The sequence below is a fragment of the Hylobates moloch genome, unplaced genomic scaffold (genome assembly GCF_009828535.3).
Source record: "Hylobates moloch isolate HMO894 unplaced genomic scaffold, HMol_V3 SCAFFOLD_9, whole genome shotgun sequence".
NCBI lineage: Eukaryota > Metazoa > Chordata > Mammalia > Primates > Hylobatidae > Hylobates > Hylobates moloch.
The window spans coordinates 113,452,271-113,473,616 of NW_026652284.1; the positions used below are offsets into that span (position 1 = coordinate 113,452,271).

At 47.9% G+C, this 21,346-nt stretch overlaps 1 protein-coding gene across 1 annotated transcript in view; it reads left to right on the top strand.

Moving 5' to 3' along the window:
* Positions 1-21,346, top strand: part of TG (thyroglobulin) — a 272,911-nt gene that overhangs the window by 230,413 nt on the left and 21,152 nt on the right. The window contains exons 42-44 of the mRNA XM_032760475.2: positions 2,196-2,360; positions 3,361-3,528; positions 20,517-20,698. Of these exons, the coding sequence (XP_032616366.1) occupies positions 2,196-2,360; positions 3,361-3,528; positions 20,517-20,698 (515 nt within the window). The remainder of the gene's footprint in view (positions 1-2,195; positions 2,361-3,360; positions 3,529-20,516; positions 20,699-21,346) is intronic.

Genomic DNA, 21,346 nt, shown 5'->3' on the forward strand with positions numbered 1-21,346 from the left:
CTGTCCCTCCCCGCTCTCCCCACCTCACAACAGTCCCCGGAGTGTGATGTTCCCCTTCCTGTGTCCATGAGTTCTCATTGTTCAATTCCCACCTATGAGTGAGAACATGCGGTGTTTGGTTTTTTGTCCTTGCGATAGTTTACTGAGAATGATGGTTTCCAGTTTCATCCATGTCCCTACAAAGGATATGAACTCATCATTTTTTATGGCTGCATAGTATTCCATGGTGTATATGTGCCACGTTTTCTTAATCCAGTCTATTGTTGTTGGACATTTGGGTTGGTTCCAAGTCTTTGCTATTGTGAATAGTGCCACAATAAACATACGTGTGCATGTGTCTTTATAGCAGCATGATTTATAGTCCTTTGGGTATATACCCAGTAACGGGATGGCTGGATCAAATGGTATTTCTAGTTCTAGATCCCTGAGGAATCGCCACACTGACTTCCACAATGGTTGAACTAGTTTACAGTCCCACCAACAGTGTAAAAGTGTTCCTATTTCTCCACATCCTCTCCAGCACCTGTTGTTTCCTGACTTTTTAATGATCGCCATTCTAACTGGCGTGAGATGGTATCTCATTGTGGTTTTGATTTGCATTTCTAGGAGACTCAGAGTTTGTCTAAGCGGTCCAAGACAGAAAATCACATATATCTCCCAGCCCTTTCTGGAGTCTGTGGACCTAGTTGCCAGGCCTATTCTGAGAAGCCCAGAGTCATTACAAAAGTTCCTCTGACACCAGGTCTCACAGCGGCTGTGTCCAGGATCCCCCAGTTCCATGCACTTGTGTTTTTCCTTGCTCCTGGCTGAGATTCTGACTGTCTGGCCTTGCCTCTGGCCCTAGCCGCATGTCCCTTCTTGAGCTTGACAATAAACAGAGATCATCATAACAACAGTGCCACCACCTTTCATCAGGAACCTACTAGGTGTATGAAAGGGCCACTTCACAGTGGCTAAGTGTTTGGCCACTGGGGTCAGATCCCAGCCCTGCCTCCAACATAATTGTTAAATGGGACAGTAAGAGCAACCGACTTACACAATTGCTGTGAGGATCCGATGAGCTGAAACAGGGAACCTCTTGAGTGAGTTTGTGGAAGCCCTCGATCCACAGTGGTTGCTATTATTTCCATCAGAGGCAGTAGCAGGGGTAAGAGCAGTGGCACTGGTATCACCACCACTGCCTCCCCTGGTTATCCATGACTCTTCAGTGGACAGCCAGTGTCTGAGCTACAGGGAGCCCCACAGAGGATGCTCCCTGGAACTGCACACTGATCAGGACCCCCTCAGCTCATTTGTTCCTCCCGGGGCAGAGGACCCAATTCTACCAAAAGTCCGGGCAGAGATGAACTTCCTGGAACCCAGCTCCTATCCCTTTCATTATTAGAAAGAAGAAACCTTTTTTTTTTTTTTTTTGATGGAGTCTTGCTCTGTTTCCCAGGCTGGAGTGCAGTGGTGCGATCTCAGCTCACTGCAAGCTCTGCCTCCTGGGTTCACGCCATTCTCCTACCTCAGCCTCCCAAGTAGCTGGGACTACAGGCGCCCGTCACCACGCCTGGCTAATTTTTTGTATTTTTAGTAGAGATGGGGTTTCACTATGTTAGCCAGGATGGTCTCGATCTCCTGACCTCGTGATCCGCCCACCTCAGCCTCCCAAAGTGAGAAACCAGTCATTTTAACAGAGAGTACCCTGATTTTGATGAAGCAATTTACCCTTAGAAAGACTGTGTTTTCATCACCTCCTAGGTGGGCTTCCATTTTAAAGTCCAGCTCCATCTTAAAGGAGCTTGCTAGCTAAGGAGCCCCCGGGAAGTGCTGGTGGGAGATGGTTCTATCTTTGCAGAGTTCTCTTCCCAGAGGACTTTGCTGATCTCCGATCCTCTTAAAGAACCATCAGCCTGTTGCCTCTATATACAAATTCATCTGCACAGCCAAGACCGAAGGTTCCCTTGTGCAGCACCCTCACTTCACAGGTTAGGAAACTGAGGCCTAGGGAGACACCTGTTCAGTATCACACTGCATGCTGATATGCTGTTGACCAATCCTGACCTTCCAATTGTGTGCGTCCCCAGAATGGGTCCTGGGACCCCCAAGCTTGGAGGAAGGATGCAGAACCCTGATGTGGCACTGAGGGCTCCAGGTGAGCAGGGGCAGGAGATGATCTGAACCATCAGCCCTGAGCCTGCTTTCTCTTCCAGGGAGGCTCCGCACTCTCCCCGGCCGCCGTCATCAGCCATGAGAGGGCTCAGCAGCAGGCAATTGCTTTGGCAAAGGAGGTCAGCTGCCCCATGTCATCCAGCCAAGAAGTGGTGTCCTGCCTTCGCCAGAAGCCTGCCAGTGTCCTCAATGACGCCCAGACCAAGGTGAGCATTTAAGTGCAAGTTGGGAAGGGACATTCTCTGTTCTTTTACAAATAGAAAATGAAGACCTAGGAAGGAGGTGTCACCCACCCCAGCCATACCACACGTGAGGCTGATGACCAGCTGGAGCTGGAAATCACATTCCCTAGCCCCTAGAGCTGTGCATGCACCACAGCCTGCAACAGTCCAAACATGGGTACTGAGGGTAGACAGATGCCTCTGCAATTTGTCTTTCTTATTTATAACATGGGAATAGTTATACAGACCTTATGGAGTAGGAGGAGAAAATGAAGTAACACATGTGAAGGATGTGGCCTCACGCCAGGACCATGGTGGGCAGGGGACCAAACCCTTAACAGGTCACAGCTAGATGTATTGAGTATTGCAGACATGGCTTCACAGATGGCAGTGTATTTGAGTCACTTCACTCCCTTAAATGGGATAGCTGTGTGTTCCCTTTCTAGCATGCAAAGTTCTTGCTTGCAGACCAAATCTCTGGCTGGCCCTCATATTAATGAAGGGGACACTAGCAGGAATAATTGTTGTCATGACAATCGATGGCCTGATCACCTTAGCAATGAGTCTGGACTCACAGAATTGGAGCAGGTCTTATCCTCAGCTCCCCTAAGTGCAGGCTAATTTGATCATAACTGGAGCTGGTGAATTTCACCTGTCAGAGTCACTGCCTCCTCTTCAACCACTGTCTCCTCCTGCCTTCCTCACCCACCTACAGGCTCAGGCTTTCCCATCCCTACCTGGGGATCTGCTGTTACCTCTGGGATGCTCCCCTGGAGACCATCATTGCTGAGAGTGAGATTCATTTACTTTCCAGCCCCTGACTTTGTCACATGGTGTCCTGCCTGCCAGTTGTCCTGGTCATTTTTTCCCAGTAGAGTCACAGATGGATAACCAGCACTGGCATTCAGTATGGTTAAGGCCTCTTTATGCAAAGCAATGCAACTGATTATTCCAGGACAACTGATTATTATTGCATCCAATGCAGCTCCTGGCCGTGAGTGGCCCTTTCCACTACTGGGGTCCTGTGATCGATGGCCAGTTCCTCCGTGAGCCTCCAGCCAGAGCACTGAAGAGGTCTTTACGGGTAGAGGTCGATCTGCTCATTGGGAGTTCTCAGGACGATGGGCTCATCAACAGAGCAAAGGCTGTGAAGGTAATCAGGGAGGGGGCCTCGGATATCTCCAGCTGGCCATTTCCTAAGGGCTCTGGACCTCAATGTCTGACTTGATCAAGAGATATTGACCAATTGCCGAATAACTACTGTGTGCAATGCCTACGTGAGTTTAGGAGGTGGTAATGGGGGGATTCAGAAATTAGACCCTTGCAGGGTAGCGAGCAACACAGGCACATCCACAAATTACAGCTGTGAATGAATCACTGTGAAAAACTGGAGCTGACCTAGAAGCTCTGCAGCTCAGGGCTGCAAGTTAGAATACCCACATTCTGGACCATGCCACCCATATTTCATGAAGGATGCTTGTTGTACTGAGAACTGAGAGATGATGAGGCAGGGGGATGAAGGGACTCTTGTTAAATCATCACCCTTTCCCAATCCTGAAAAAGACACTGAAGTACCAGCCTTCCAAGTTAAATTTCTTAGTAAAGAGAGCATGCACAATGCACCTGGCAAATATGCAGCTTTGTGTGGCTTGCTGGAGGCACAGCAAAGTGGGAGTGAGCTGTGAGGTCTTCAGTCTGCTTGAATGCACAGTTCCTGCTCTCGCCAGCAGTTACAGCCACTCACTAGGATGTGGCTAACCCTGGAAGAGGCTGAGCACATGCTCCTCTGCCCACCCCACCCTGCCTTGGACAAGCTACTCTTGGCCAAAACCTTATAGGTGGTCAAGCCTACAGGGAAGCTCAGTGTGCATAAAGCACAGAGAGAGGACAACTCTGGGCATGGGTGGAGTGCACCTTCCCCTGCACATGCATGACATGGGTTTCTGTTGGCTCTGTTGAATATAAGGCAGTCTAATCGGAATTTTATTAAATCATGAAAGCAACCAAACAGGATCCTGAGTTCCTTTGGATAATCCTATTTCCTTTGGGTAATATATTTCACCTTGGGGACTCTATCCTACAGCAATAAAAGCTCCAGTTTTACATGATATATATACAAGAGTATTTATCACATTGCATTGTTTATTGATTGATTGTGGCATTGATTATTGTGGCAAAAAATTGGAAGCAACTCAAATGTCCATTAACAGGGAAATGGTTGACTAAATTAAGATACAAACAAGCTATTAAATATTATGCAGCTATTAAAAAGAATGAGCTAGATTTTTCTCTACTGGCTTAAGGGATGCCTGTGACACATTGTAAAATGACAAAAAACACATAGAGGGATGTGAAATTAAGATAGCATTCGTATTTTTAAAAACCAACCTGTATGTATCTTTGTATTTGTAAGTGTGTATATTTGTATGTTTTTCTGCATAGAAGGATAACTGAGTAAAAAGATTCACAACATGCAATTAACATTGGCTACCTCTGGAGATGTAGAGATGTGAGAAAGAATGTTATGAATTATTACTATTGCTGTATATATACACACATGCATAATATGTTACATATTATATATATTTATGTGTGCATGTGTATGTAGAGAGAGAGAAAGAAGCAGGGCTGGTGAGGTTTGCATGTGAAGCTGATTTCTGAAGGTTCCTATCAGGAAGGTGGGTGTGGCATGTGAGCAGCAATAGAGTTCTCTCTGAGGGTGTATGAGTGAGTGTGTGTGTGTGTTGCAAGAGAGGGTGTCAAGTAAAACTTAGTCACCCTCAGCTTTCATCTAGCTAACTAACAGCCAGTGCGAAATACCTTTTGTACCTGATCCATTTCAACATTTTTTCTGCCAAGCACTCACATCCAGCATAGCCCTTACCCCGAGGGGCTGAGATTTTATTATTGGACAAGACAACCATTCAGGAATCACTGGAAATGTGCCACTCTCCTCCACTGCCTAAGAGTTTGTAGTCTGTAAAACAGGGATCCTCAAGTTGCTTCTGATCAAGCCCCTCATCAGTTAAGAAATAGTAAGTTTAGTTATTTAAGTATAAATTATATACATGTGTACTCCTGTACTAATACACTGAATTATTATAAACCCTTTATTGAATCAAAAGAATGTTAAAGCAAGAGAAAGAAATGGAAGTTCTAATCTTAGTATTCTCTTGCTGCCCCTAAACACTCTCCGCCCTGGAGACAGTACTCTGAGGCATGGGCCGACTGGGATGGAGCTGGCCATTGACCAGGGTCTCTTTCCCACTCACCTCCTTATTTGATACCCTCCTACAGAGGATGCAAAATCTCTGTGCAGAAGACACCATGTCCTCACAGCTCTGGTTCTTTGGACCATGCGCTGAAAACTCTTCATGGCCATCTTCAACTTTTGAAAGAGAGGAAGAACTAATTTTGTATTCCCAGGAGCCTTGGGATCAGCCTAGAAAGGGCTGATGGGGCTAGGGAGGAGGGCGGCCCTGTGGTTAGTTCCCAGACCTCTCCCAACACAGTGGAAATGCCATCCATCAGGGAGGGTGAGGGGGTGGTTCTTATTGGCAGATCTGGGACCATGGTGTTCAGAGGGTAGCCCAGGCTCATGTTTTCTGATTATGCCCATTCATTGTGAGAGGGATGACTGGGGGCTCATGACTGCCTTGGGCTTCCCTGGTTCAAGTATCGTCCCAGAAGTGTCTAGAAGTTTCCTAACTTTGTCCTGAATTCCTTAACCAGTCCAGCCAGAGATCTGAATCCAGAGGACTGGGATCTCTACTCAAGGATGCATTTGCATTCTTCTCATTGAGTTTCCCTCTAAGGTTTTTAAGGAAAGCTTACTTTGTTCACTTGCAAAGAAAGATGGGGCCACCAGCAGGAGGCTCACTGCCAAACAGGGGCCTGGCTGGAGAAGCCAGCATTGAAGTTGGGCACCCCCAAATAGAGAAGCCTCTCTAAGGGCACAGCAGAGCAGCTCCTAGCCCTGCTCCATGGCGGTCATCCCAGATACCAATCACAGGGCAGCGTTTCCCCAGCACATTTGTTCATTGGTTAGACCGTTCGTTTCTGGCTTCACTTCTTCATTCATTCCCTTGGGACATGCGTTAGTGAAGCCACTGAGCAGCTTTTGTGAAACTGCATCCTGCCGAGAACTCATCTAGGTGCTGATTGGTGAGGGGGATTACCTGCAGGAGGAGAGTAGTGACGGTAGGACTGGAAGCCAGCTCACAGCTCAGTGCCACTGCATGCGATCATCTCCTAAACATGTGCCTGCACACAGATTTATTCCTCCTGGACTTTTCCCTTGAACTCTGAACTGGTTTAGCCAATGGCCCACTTGACATCTTCACTTACATGTCTCATAGTGTCTCATCCATAACACGCCCAAAGTGGACTGCCGATTCCACCTCTGTTCCCATCCCCAACCAACATGTTCTTCTGTAGTCTTCACCATCTCAGTAAACAACTCAGCAACTAAACAACTCATCCTTCTGTACTCAGGCTCAAAACCAAAAGTCATTCCTGACACTGCTCTCTCATATCCTACCAGCATTCTATCAGCAAATCCAGTTGGCTGTATTTTCAAAATGTATCCCAAATCCAAACGCTTCTCCCCTACCTCTTCTGCTATCATCCTGATCCAGCCATTTTATTTGAGATTTTTGTGCTAGCCCCCAACTCTCTCTCTGAACCTTCCTTGCCTTTTGTAATCTATGAGAAGCACAGTAGCCAGACCAATCCCTGTATAAGTCAGACCATTTTACTCCTCTGCTCCAAGCCTTCTCTCCAGTGGCCTCCTCTCATGCAGAGGAAAAATCCAGTCTTCTGTTAATTGCCAAAGCCTATTTGATGTGACCCCTGTTAGCTCTCTGACCTTAACTCCTGCTATTCCCTCTTGGCTCACTGGTTTATCCCTTTAGAGTTTCTCAAATAGGCTGAGCACATCCCACATCAGGGTCCTGGTATTTGCTGTTTTTTCTTCTGGAATATTCTTCCCAGATAACTCACTGCCTTACTTCCTTCAGGGTCTGCTTATCAGAAAGACCTTGCTTGACCACTTGGATTCAGAGGGAAGCCATATCCCCAGCCTTCTCTATCCCTACATCCACACCCTACCCTAGCACTGAAACCTCCTGCCATATTATGTATTTGTCTATTGTCTTTCTTCCCCAACTAGAATGTTTGAAACTGCTATATCTCTGGTGCCTATGTTTCTAGTTCTCCTAGACAAATTGCACACAACAGGCACACAATAAACATTCACTAGGATGAATGAATGAAATTATGAAGAACTGACTATGTGATGGGCCCTAACCCAGAAGTCTTCAATGAAATAATTCACCCTCACAACTATTACCCTATGAGGTGGTGATTATTATTACTATTTTTCAGAGAGAAACCAGAATTAAAACCCAGTTCTATCTGCCTTCAAAGTATCCTCTTCCCATGACAGCACTCTGGGAAAAGCCAGGCTTTCCTCTGAGAGCCTTCCATCTACCATCAATGGTATGCTGGGTACTGAAATGTACGCAAACTCAGCTAGAATAAAGGCTACTCTGTGCAAAGGGCTTTCCAATTCTACCCACCTTCTTTTTTTTCTGTAGTCATTTATTGATTTATTTATAATTTTAAAATTTCAATAGCTTTAGGGGTTAGCCTAAGTGAAGTAACTCATGCCCTTACTTTACTTTGTCTCAACTGTATGGCTGTGAGGTAGGGAACCAAGAACCAGTATTTAACACGATTTTTTTTCTGGGAAAGTAAGGCTTAGTGAGCTTTACCAGATATCTTTAGGTCAGCTAACTAGTCCTTTGGAAAGCCAAGTTTCCACTGCAGGTCTCTGACCCCAATTGCAGGGCAGGAGTTCGGAAGGTGGCAGGTGGCAGGCTCTATCCATTACCCTATCTGTGATAAACACTAGATCAGGGCTGTGCTATCACCACATTACCCCTACCATACGCAAGCATCACCTAGAGAGATCCTCAGGATTCTACCCCACACAGAGCTGCAAGAGGGCACAGTGGACAACCAAGTGGAAACTGAGCTATGAGCTATGCTCCCACCCTCCCAACACTGAGGAAACTCCTCTGGACTTCAACCCAATGTGCCCTTGTATTGCCCTGCCTTGCCTCAGCCCACTCCCAACCTGAATTTAGAGTTGGGCTTGTGCATTTCTCTGTTTCCCCCAAGAAGGCTCCATGGCACCTGGGTGCAACCACCATCAGCCAAGGAGGGCCTGAAGATGGCAGGTTCTGGAGGGCCTCAATCTCAGCCATGCCTTTTACTCCATCCTCTGTCCTTTGATAACCACCCAGCCCCTCCTGCCCCATCTGGGGCTGAGAAACAGGACATATCAATTGCAGTAAACTGCCACATCCACCTAAACAGGGTGTCCAGCATGTTTTTGTAACACCAACACCTGTTTGTTTAGTCATGCTGGGCCAGATGTTTCAGCATAAAATACAAATTGAATTCCTTTCCTCAGAAGGGCTTGCAGTCAGATGATAACAGACAAGGCAAACAACTGAAATACCATTGATACATACTATATGGAGAGATGGACATCTATTCCAAGACCTCAGGAGGTGGGGATCAGGTGCCATTGGGCCCCATAGCAGCACTGTCAGCTGGAGTGACACAATGGCCAGGAACTGACCAGGACCCTGTTCCCTTGGTCATGTGTCAATAGAGCAGGGAGAGTGTCCTGGGTGTCCTTGGATTGCAATCACGAGCATCCAAGTTATCCAGAGTCTGAGCCTCAGTTTCCCTGTCTGTGAAGTTGGGTGATGATTAGTAAATATCCTCATAAAGATGTTCAAGAATTCAAATATACAACAATATCTGGAAAATAGTTTGCCTTCAATAAATGTTCGTTTTTCCCTTAATTTTTTAATTTTAATATTAAGATTAGTGTCCAAAGCTGTTATCCCTTCTTCAGATAATTATACACAGAAAGCAAGAATACAAAGAACGTCCAATCTCTGAACCACCTCAGCTGACCTGAGACCAATTTTCCAAATTGTAGTAAACACAAATGCATGCTCTCTACTCATGCCAACGCTGCATAAGTATCAGCTGGATCCCAGTCCACAAACACATGCGGTGCAGCTTCCCAGGGAAGTCATGGAGGGACAGGAGTGGAGCCTCTTACCCCAAGTCCTGCCCCCCTGGAGCCACTCACCACCAGCAGAGACCCACCCATTTCCTTCAGACCAAAGACGGAGGATGGGTACAGGATCCATCAAGTTCCTCTGAAGACCCTCCCCCACATACCACGCCAGGCCACCTATGGCCCACCCAGGGGGTCCTAATGACACCCAGCAAAGTTAGCAACCTACCGGTGGAGCATCAGGGCTGCCTGAGATGTTCTCCATTCGCGGCAAATGATCTTATTTTCTGAAGTAGCAGCTTTCTATTGAAATTCTTCATCAGTCGCTGTCATGGGGAATTTCCCCCCCTTTTCTCTTTCTTTCTAACTGGTGAAATTGACAGTCTGCCTACATTATCCAGGCATTCATTTGCATGATCAAAAGCAGATTTGTTCCAAGATGCAATGTTCTGCCTTCCCTTCCAAGCACAGGCATCTCCAAGGAAGGCGAGAAAAATCAGAAACAGAGCGCCTCCACTGTGCCCCTGAGCTTGGCCAGGAGTTGGCCTCGTCTGGGAGCAGGTGGAGTGGGGGCCCTGTGGGTAGCAGTGGGGGGAGGGCAGCCCATGTGGGAGTTGGAAAGCAGCACCTGGCAGCCCGAGGCACTGGCACGAGCCCCAGCACAGGAATATCCAGCCTTTGGTGACAGATTATAGTAAGAGGAGTATGCAGGAGTTTCCAGTGTGTGTGTGATTTCCTGAAAGGAGGCACTGCTGCCTTAAATCCCCAGCAATCAGGGATGGGAGGGTTTTAGGGTCTGAACCCAAGGCATCGCAGGGACTTGGATTCAGAAAAATGGGTCACAATTCTTAGCTTTAGCCACATGATGTAGGAGAGTTGCTGAACTGGTCTGAGCTGCAGTTTCTTTAGCCTTTGAATGGACACAGTGAGAGCCACCCTGTCTGTCTCTTGCAGTGTTATAAGAAGCGAAAGAGGTATCTCCCAACACCCAGAGAGCCCTGTAGGTCTCATGGCTCTAGGATGCCCTCGCACACTGTAAATCCTCCACCCTGGAGCTGTAACCCCACATTACCCCTCACAGCTGACGCTTACACGTCACCTTATCTAATTCTCCCCAGGGGCCCTGTGAGCTGGGATTATGGTTCAGAGAAAGCTGAGGATCAGAAGGATTGACTTGTCTCCCCCAAAATATTAAAATGTTGTATTTCGTGACTGCATTGTTATAAAGATGAATGTAAACCAGGCTGGATTCATTATTATATTTTCATTATTATTATATTTTTTCTTTTGATTTTAAAAGAAATTAGAAGGAAAATACTTTTGTGAGTTCCTAAAAGTGCAGTGAGCCCTTGGCCCTGAGCAAGCTGTGCTTGATGGAGAAGTAAGCCCTTGTCCCTTAAACTGTAAGGAGCAGTGAAGTCAGGAGTCATTCAAGCATTCACCCATGCAACATCTCTCCAACATAGATTTATTCAGAGGGTCCTGTGTGCTGGATTCTCTCTAGGCTTCAGAGGGAACAGTTGAAACCTAAACAGATAAAGCCTCTGACTCAGAGAGTTCATGTTCTCATGAAAGGACACAGATGATGTAAGTAAATAAAGAATTTCAGATTTTAGAAGTGCCCTGAAGAACACTGAAGTGGGGCCATTGTAGAGGAGGTGATGGAATGGGGAAAATACTTTAGGGGCAGTCAGAGAAGGCTTTTCAGAGGAGGTGACTTCTGGACTGAGGCCTGAGCAATGGGGAGCCAGTGATGGGGATCGAGGTACAGAGTGGGTGCAAAGGCCCTGGGGCAGGAGTGGTCCTGGCTGTTTGGGGGTCACAGGGAGGTCAGTGCTAGGAGATCCAGTGGCCAGTGGAGGGACTGGGAGGAGAGGAAGTCAGAGGGATGAAGAAGACCAGTTATGAGATCTTGCAGGCCATCGGAAAAGTGACTTTATTCTCCTTGCAGTGGGCAGTTACTGGAAAGTTTCAAGCTAATAATAGAAGGTGATTATATTGATTCACTTGTTTTAAAAAGGAACATTTCTGGCAGCTATATGGAAAATTGACTAAGGAGATGTGACACAGGAAGTAGAGATCAGATTGGGCTCTATTGTGGAAATCCAGGGGTTGAGCTAGTAACTTAAATTAGGGTTGCAAACATGGTCACAGTTAGAAATGATCAGATTTGGGATATATCTTGCATTGGCAGCTGACTATATGAGTTGGAAATTCACTGGAGAGGTCAGGGCTATAGATACAGATTTGGAAGAAAACCAAGAAAATGCGGTATCACAAAAGCCAAGAAAAGAAAGCATTTCCAAAAGGAAGCAAAGGTCAAATGTCACAGAGTCAAGAGAGATGAGGGCAGAGATTGGGCTCTTGTAGGTCATGGGAGATCTTGATGAGAGCCATTTCAGTGGAGTAATGGGAAGGAAAGGCTGATTGGAATAGGCTGGGGGAAGAGGGGAAGTGAGGACATGGTCACATTTCTTCCCAAACCCACCCTGTCTCCACTGAATGATGCTCTCCACTGGATGCAAACGGCCACCCAGGATTCCCAGAGCACTTTGCTCATTCACCAACTGACCCCACTGACTTCACCAAGCTCTACTCCATGACAGGAATTGTGTCATGTCCATTTGGAATCCTCAGGTCCTACTAGGTTGGTCTTCAATTCGTGCTCTCAAATGAACAAAGGAGTGTTGTGTCTCCATCTGCCTCAGAGCTCTAGAGAATTCTGGAGCATTTGTGTATTCATTCACTCATCCATTCGTATAATCTTGCAAGAAGCAGGTGAACTCTGATAGGCTTCCTACTTTTCCAGTGGGGATTCTGCTCTATGTCTCCTTCTTCCCAAACCTGTGATGTTACAACCATTTTTCAAAAATTGGAGCATAATCAATGAGCAAAAATTGACTACAGGCTGTCTGTGTACCAAGCATTCCTCCCCTAGGCCCCTGCCAAGAGCAGCATCTCTGCTTCTGCCCCAGTGTGGTAGAGGAGATGTGCTGTGAACTAGGACAGCAGTAGGGGTGGACTGGAGGTGGGGGCAGGTGTCACTCAGGAGGAAGATCGTAGGCACAGGCTACAGCAAAATGTAGGGGAAGAGGGGAATGATTTTAGGAGCAATCGGGAAATACTGTATTTTAATCAGGTAATTGAGGGCTGGTCTTAGTCACTGAGGATAGGGAAATAGGAGGGGAAGAAGGTTCTAGAGGTGAGGAAGAACACATATGGATGACAAAGTTAAATTGTGCCTAGGTTGAGTTTGATGGGCCTGAGAGATTTCCAGGTGATGTGAGGCATTTATATGAAGGTGTGAGGTTCAAGCTGGAGAGAGATTTGGGAATCATTAGCTTAATAGGTCATTCTTGAAGCAAGGAGAGGAAATGGCCCCACCCCACAAGCATTCATGGACAGAATGGGAGGAAAAGGGGACGGGGTGGCAGCTGGGAGCCTCGGCTTTCAAGAGTAGGCAGAGACAGCAGAAGGGGGTTCCAGAAATTAGCCTGACAGAGCTGACTGGGAGGAGGAGATGGAGAGGTGTGGGGATGGGGCGTCTGCTGGTGGACCTCTGCAAGGTCATCAGTGACCTTGATGGAGGTTGGGGTAGCCAGATGGCCATATGGTAAAGAGGCTGTAGGACAGTTGGAGCCTACCACGTAGAGATGCTCTTGGAGTGCATATCTGGCTGAGAGCACCTGGATGAGGCAGATGGAGGAGACCCTCCGTTGGGGACCGCCAGGCAGGCACTTTAGCTCTAGGTGGGGGTGGGACTCACAAAGAGCTGCACACTGAAGGTCCGAAAGAGCCAGGGGGAGGTTTGCCCAGTGAGGGGCTCCAGGGCTGTGGGCAGCAAAGACTGAACCTCGGAGAGAAGGAGGGCCCTCAGTCCAAGAGGAGGAAGGGCCATTCCCTGAGGAGAGGGCAGTGTGACCTGCAGAGTGTGCTGGCCTTGGGGTTTGCAGCAGGAGCCAGGGCCAGGGGGAAGCAGCGCTGAGGGGCCAGTGGGCTCCTTACTGAGGCCCTGCAGTGCCTGGGGCCAATGCAAGGACACCTGGCCTGGCCTGCTCTGTGCTCCGTGCTCTCTGGCAGGTCACATTTGCAAACCAGGATGGGGGAGCCCTTCTCCCGGGCCCCGCCTGAAGCAAAAAAGCAAAAGGTAGGGTGAGGCTCTCCCAGCCACCCAGCCCTCTGTTCTTTCTGGCTTCTCCCCTGCTCCTCTGCCCTCATCACTCCACTGACCCCGTGGACCTCGCTGCTCCCCCTCATCCAGCTGTCCGCATGTCTGAACCCCACCCTCTCCAGTCTGGACTCAACCGTCCTCCACTCTGCCTAACCCAGCTCCCCAGGGCACAACTGGTACCCGCACCGGCCAGCACCCCCGTCCCCTTTCTGGCTTCCTGTTCTATGCACTAATCTTGCTCCTTATCGCCCCAGGACAGTCCAATCACATAGATGTGCTGTATATTGTCAGCCTGTCTCACAGAACTAGAAGCCCCATGCAGGCAGAGAACAGCCCGATTGTTCGCTGATGTGTCCCAAATGCCGGGAGCTGCTCCTGGCGTACTCAGGCACTCCGAGCATAGTTGTCGAAGGGATGGTAGGATGAACAGCAAGGGCCTGCAGCCATGGGTTCTCATCGTGTCTCTCAGACACCACTCGGCGTGAACATAAGGGCATTTCTCACCTGCCTTGCTGATTTTCTTTTTAATCATTTACTAACTAGAGGGAAGAGAGAAGTCATATTTATTGTCTCCCATGTGTCAGCCTCTTTATAATCATTAATGCATTTCATTCTAACATCAACCCCATTTTATTGACCCGAAATGAAGACACAGACAGGCATATCTACTGAACACATTTGTTCATTGGAGGTGAATCATCTGAGGCCACAGAATAGAGCTAGAGTTGAACCTGAGTCTCTCAAATGCCAAATTTCACATTCAATCCACTGGGCCCCGAGACATGCAGGTTGATGCTGAGGCCCTGCTCAGTCCCTCAGTGTTTCCAAGGGCTCTTACTTTTCATTAGGATGTGTTAATGGCAGTCCTTTAAAAGCACACACCAAGGACTGGCCGGTTCATGACAGCCCTTTGTGTAATTCCTGCCTGTAACAAATCTACTGTCTAAGGCAGACCCCGCCTGTAATTACAGCTTGTGGAAGTCAGCACATGCAGTCACACGGTGGCCCCCACTCCCGCCTGCTGACTCTCTAATTAAACTGGCAATGGCATCTGTGCTCAGGGCCTTGCCAATCATGAAGGAATGTGTGTCCCAGGTCTTGCTGAAAATGTGCCCCTTCACATTCCCTTGCACCCCAGTGGGGCTTGGGAATTTATCTCCCACTATTTGGGAGACAACTTTTGGGTCGTCTCCAAAATATTGACCAGTCATTAAGGCTGCACCCAATTAATGTCTCAGATCCCCATAAAATGTGGAACTCTAATCTCAGTCTCATGGGAGCATAAACTGGGCCTCGTCCCTCCAGCTACCTGGCTGTGAAGCTGTTCTAGACCATTATATGCAAGAGAGACTTCTTTTTGCAATGCCCAGGGCTTGGTGTCCTAGCACTCCTAAAAGCTCATCTTAGAAGGAGTTTCTGCATAACCCATGAAGGAGGCTCCGTCCGTGATTGGGGCCACTCCTTTTTCTTTTCTTTTTTTTTTTTCTTTTTTTGAGGCAGAGTCTCACTCTGTCACCCAGGCTGGAGTGCAGTGGTGTGATCGCGACTCACTGCAAGCTCTGGCTGCCAGGTTCACGCCATTCTCCTGCCTCAGCCTCTCGAGTAGCTGGGACTACAGGTGTGTGCCACCACACCGGCTATATATATATATATATTTTTTGTATTTTTAGTAGAGACGGGGTTTCACTGTGTTAACCAGGATGGTCTCGATCTCCTGACTTCGTGATCTGCCTGCCTCGACCTCCCAAAGTGCTGGGATTACAGGTGTGAGCCACCGCGCCTGGCTTGGGGGCCACTCCTTTATCTAGCAGGGGTTTAGAAAAGGGGTTCCAAGTGTTTGGGCTCAAGCTCAGTGGGGACAAAGCTCTGCTCAGGCCTCTCTCTTTAAGACATGGGCTTTCCCTGGCCTGTCTGAATTGGGCTCAAGGCTGAGTCTACAAATATCTAACAACTATGACAATAGACACAGTGCTAAGCACTTTGTAGGTTTCATCTCATCTAACTTCATGACGGTTTTATGATGAGGGTAATTTGTTGTGCCCATTTTACAGATGAGGAAATAGACATAGAGCGATTATATGACTTTCCCAAGTTCATACAGCTAAGAAGTCGCACAGTTAGCCTCCAAGCCCAGACCTTTCCAACTCTGGAATTTGAAACCCAAGAGGTTTGACTTTAGCGTCCTACTTTCAGCCTCTAACCTGTATTATCTCTACAGAGGTCGTTCATTCAATGAATATTCACCTATGACATGCCTGTCACCATACTGAGCACTGGGGCTATGGACAAAATCCCTGCCCCCTTTGCCATGTAGTACTCTGGAACAATAGGCAAATGAACTAACATCACAGCACCTGGGTCCTGAGGGCCATGGGGGCCCCTGGTTTAGCCAGGGACAGGTTAATAATCATCACTCATGTTTGTTGACCACATGCCAACTACTGTGCTAAACACTTGGTGCGTGTTTCATTGGGATCTGTTAGTAATTCATGCAATAGGCATTTTTCGTTATCCACCTTGTATAAAGAAGGAAACTGAGCTACAGAGAGAGGCAGCGATTAGGTAGTCCCGACCTTTCAACCGTTATCTCTAGAGCCTGACCTTTCAACCATTATCTGTCCTGTTTCCTGGAGGAGGTGAGCCCTGAGCAAAACCTGGATGTTCTATTATAATCTTATTGCTGACCGTGAAGTTCCCAGGCCAACGGCATCAGCATCACCTGGGTGCTCATTAAAATGCGCGTTCCTGGGCTCCACTCTGGACCAGCTGAGTCAGAATCTGTATTTTATCAAGATTTCCGTCTACTTTAACGCTTATTGGATTAAAAAGCGTGTGTCTAGTTCAATAGCTGTTATCCAGGCAAACTAGGGAAAGGTGTTTAGGCAGGAGGAACAGCAGGTGCAAAGGCTTAAAAGGAAGAGAGAACATTTGGTGTTGAGGAAACAGCACTCCTCACGTGGCCTGGGCATTCTGGGAATATTTCAGCAGCCCAGTTCTCAGGAGTCACAGAAATTGAAGGCCCAGTGGCAGCTGGGAAATTGAAGGCCCAGTGGCAGCTGGGAAATTGAAGGCCCAGTGGCAGAAATTGAAGGCCCAGTGGCAGCTCGTCAGGCTGGCAAGGGCAAGGCACAGCTGGGTTTGCTCTCCACCTGTGTGACTTACTCAGCTGTGTAAGACAGCACTTAGCCTCTCTGAGCCAGTTTCCTTGTCCACCGTCTCAGGATGGTTATGGGGGCAAATGAGAAGAGGGTGCACCAGGGGCCCAGCACAGCATCTGACACACAATCGGTGCTTGGTGCGTGGCACTTCTGCTGACCTCGGCTACTCCCTTTGCTGACATGACTCAGTCAGCATCGTTCTCACCCCTCAGCAGTCTCCTCTAAGTTCCAGCAAATGGCATTGCACAGGGAGGAGATAGTTTATGAACTTGTTTTACTCCTCTGCAGCCCAGGAGGCATTGGTGTCTTGGCTAGGGCTCTCACTATGACCCCCTCATGTTATGTATGAGAAAATGGTGCCGAGAGAGAAAGCCACTCTCTCGAGTTTGTACAGTGATTGCCACATAGCGGGTGCTGGGACTTGGAGGTCCTGGTGCCCAGACCTCAGTATAGCTCCCTCATGTTAAGACTTGAAGGCAGATTATACCTCCCATGTAGCAAAGCAGCCTGGGGAGAACTCACTTTAGTGCCACTGCACCCTTGTCCTTGTACCCTCCTGGGCTCCCAGAACTGAGTTCTCTCCACTTCCACTTCAGCCCAGGGCATTAGACCCACCCAATATCTGAGGTGGGGGCATCATGGATTCCTTCTTTATAAAGCATCTGTGAGCAGTACTTGGCCCTTGAATTTGGCACCTTCTGCCTGCCCCACCTGCCTTCGCTCATCGCCCAGTCTCCTTGCTCACAGCTCAGAGCTGAGCAAACAGGCCGTAGCATTGAGACAGCCACTGGAACGAACTATTATATTTTCTTGCACAGTTTTTCAAATATTCATATTATTTGTATGAAGGAATTAGAATAGAAACAAAAGCAAGAGAGCCTTCTTCCATGAAGATAGATACACATAGCATTTTTTAAATGCTTTCTTCATTTAATAAGCGGTTTGGGGCCCTGTGTTCATCCTTCAGTTTTCTAATTGAAACCAATTAAACCCATGATGGATACAATTAAGTCTCTTTGATTAAGGGCATACGCCAGACTTTGAGCGAGGTGCTTCAAAACGTTATTTCTAATTCTCAAAACAACTCTGTGAAGTAGATTTTACTTAACTCCATTTTGCCTATGAGGAGCCTGAGGATTAGAGAGGCTAAGTGACTTGTCCAAAGCCACACAGCTGGGAAATGCAAGAGCTGGAACCCAGATTTGGGTTGCCAGCTCCAGCCCTTGCTCCTTGCACTGAGACTTCCTGGCTCTTCTTAGCCCGCACCCACGAACAACCAGCCACGACTAGGAGTGGGATCCTTAGCAGGCGACTGCTTTGTTCACTTCATCTTCACAGGAGACAAAAACAGGGCCCATATGAATACACACAGTACATTCACATTTGGAAGATGTCTGGCTCAGAGAGAGGGAAAAATATATTTTCCAAGATCCCCCCCAAATTTGGCAGTTAGCACTTGAACCCTAAGTTTTGACTCCAAACTCAATGCTCTTTTCACTGCTCTGGGCCAGGCACTTCATGGGCAAAAACCACCATCCTTCCATGGGCCGAGGTCCCAGTGTCCACAGCTCTGATGTGGGGTCCTGCTTAAGTTATAACTGGGGGAACGAGCCTGTCTCTTACCAGCAGTAAGACCTGGGGTTAAATCTCACCTCATGCGTCCTGTCTGTGTGACCCTAAACAAGCTAGGTAGGTTCTCTCGGCCTCAGAATTATGGTTCGTAGAATGGGATAACATCGTGCCCAATTCACCTTGTTATTTTGATGCTTCCTTGAAACATACATGTGAAATGTTTAGCACAAAATTTAGAAACAGTAAGAAGGGTGCCAGTGGGTTACTAATATCATTTTTGTAATGAAATATTCCAGGCAGAAAAGGACAGATAATATAATGCAGTTTTTTCCCTAAACTATTAATTAGCAGGTTGCAGAGTCCACATAATAGATTGTAGGTGAGTATTTTTTGAACAGACTAGACTAGACTAGGATAGAATAGAATGGAAACTCTCAGATGCGTTGTAGATGGTAAGAGTATGGAGTGTGAACATTATTCGTGAATGCTATTTCAGGTCTGTGTGCATGTCTATGTGTGTTCTGTATGTATAAAACAACTTTCTTACATGATCATGGTCAAAATATTTAAAAGTCACTGATACGATGAATATTCACAGATTCACCATTCCGATCTCCCAATTTCATATTTGCTCCAGACTTTTTTTTCCAATAATTAAAATGTTATTGATAGAATGAGAATGAAGCCCTCTTTGCATGCTCTCCAAGCTTCGGTCACCCTGAAGGATCAGTTAGTCCACAGGGTGGTTCAGCCTGGCTTCTCGTTCAGCTGGGTGGAGAGTCAGCCATCCTACCAGGAGGGGCTGTGTTCACCCAGGAGTGGCTGTGTTCACCCGGGAGTGACTGTGCCCACCCAGGAGGGGCTGTTCCCACCCAGGAGAGGATGTGTTCAACCAGGAGGAGCTGTTCCCACCAGGAGGGATTGCTCATTGATGGAATTCTAATCACAGGTCCTGTGTGCTTGTAAATGTTTGGAGAAGCAATTTAAACACACCAGAGTGTGCTGATAAGCACGTTTCACCATTTACATAAGGTCCTAGAAATATGTAAACACATAGCACAGGACTGTGCGGGGGCCCAGGAGGCTGGGCCTCACACCAGGGGCTGCATCCCAGACTTTCCCCTGCCCATTGTCTTCAGAAAGGAGGAAACTGGATTCTGGGGGAAGGCAGTGAATGGCCCCAGACTCCCACAGTGCAGACAGCAGCAACACCAGAACAAGGAAGGAACGGAGAGCGGGGGGAATTTCAGAGAGAAATAGAGAGAGAAGGAGAGAGAAGGGGAGAGAAGGGGAGGGGAAGAGAAGGTGAGGGAAGAGAGAGAAAAGGGGAAGCATGAAGGAAGGAAAGAGAAAGACAGAGAAAAGAAAATAGAAGAAGTTGCTCCCATCTGGACACACATCCCCCAGAGAACTGCATGCCTTCCCTGGCCATCCTATATAAAATAGCCCCGGCCCTAGCATTCCCTATCTTTCTTATAAGGCCTTATATTTCTTTGTAGCACCAGTTCCCTGATATACCGTACATTTATTTGCTCATTTTCTACCTCTGCCCACTAGAACGTGAGCCCCAAGAGACAGGGAGCTTGATTGGCATGTTTGTGGCTGTTTCTCCAAGCCTGGGGCACTGCTGGCCCTGGTGAAGTGTAACTATCTGTATGAAAGTGTGCATGAAGCATTTATATGATGAGTGACTGAGTCCATGAATGAAACTGAATTTAGCTCTCCTAACATGACCAGACCACAGTTAATCATGAGTTGGCTGAGCAAGGAGCCCGGGAAAGCAAGTGAAACTCAGGGGTTTGACCTGTTCTCAGACTGCAACAATGGTTAACATTAACAGAGCACTTATTAAGTGCCAGGTACCATTTTAACTACTTGCCATAATCCTATGTGGCAGGCACTCCCATTTTCAGATGGGGAAGGCAGGCACAGAGGGGGATAGCCATTTGCTTAAGGACACACAGCTAGAAGGAGGCAGAGCTGGGATTCAAACTCAGACAGTCTGGCTTCCACTTATGTTTAATGCCATGCCCCACTGCTTCCCAGAGAGAAAATTCTAGAGCAAGGGTTTGAGGGACACTGACGTGGACCTTTCAGAATCCAACTGGGGAATTTCATATCTTTTTTTTTTTTTCTAGCAATTTGAGGAAAGTCAAGGTCGGACCAGTAGCAAAACAGCCTTTTACCAAGCGCTGCAGAATTCCCTGGGCGGCGAGGACTCAGATGCCCGCGTTGAGGCTGCTGCTACATGGTATTACTCTCTGGAGCACTCCACGGACGACTACGCCTCCTTCTCCCGGGCTCTGGAGAATGCCACCCGGTAAGCTAAGCTGCAGGAGGGTGCAGATTCCTACTGCTATGTTTCGGAGCGGACCCAGTTGATGTTCACATCATGAATGAGAAATAAAGGCACGTGGCTTTGTGCTTGAGGTTTCCTCTGCATCATTCATTCAGCATACAGCATGCGGAGCTTCCCTGCTGAGGGGAAGCCCTGGAGGACATGTAGGGTGGACCCTGCTGCCAGGAAACCCCAAGCCAATGGGAGAAATGAGGGGTGACTGGCTCTTCCTGGGCCATGAGGGAGCTGTCAGAGGGCAGAGATGAAGCACTTGCCAGAGGTGCCTGGTGCACGCTCCACCTGAGGCAGCCGCTCAGCAAATGCTCAGGACAACCTTCCACGCTCCTGGCTTTGCATTCACTGAGCCCAGTGCCCCCAGTCTTGGCTGCCCATCAGACGCACATGGGAGCATTTAAAGGGTAGGTGACACACAGGGCCCATAGTGGGGCAGCATTTTTCAAAGCTCCCTCAGCTGATTCCACCCTGCAGCCCAGGCTCACCTGGCACGTGGGAAGCAGAGGCCTGGTGGCAGGGAGGTTTTGTGGCTGATACCACTCCCCAGACAGGAACAGCCCAAGCTCTGACAGCCCTGCGCCCTCTCTCTGGGGCCCGCTGTTTCTTGTATCCACT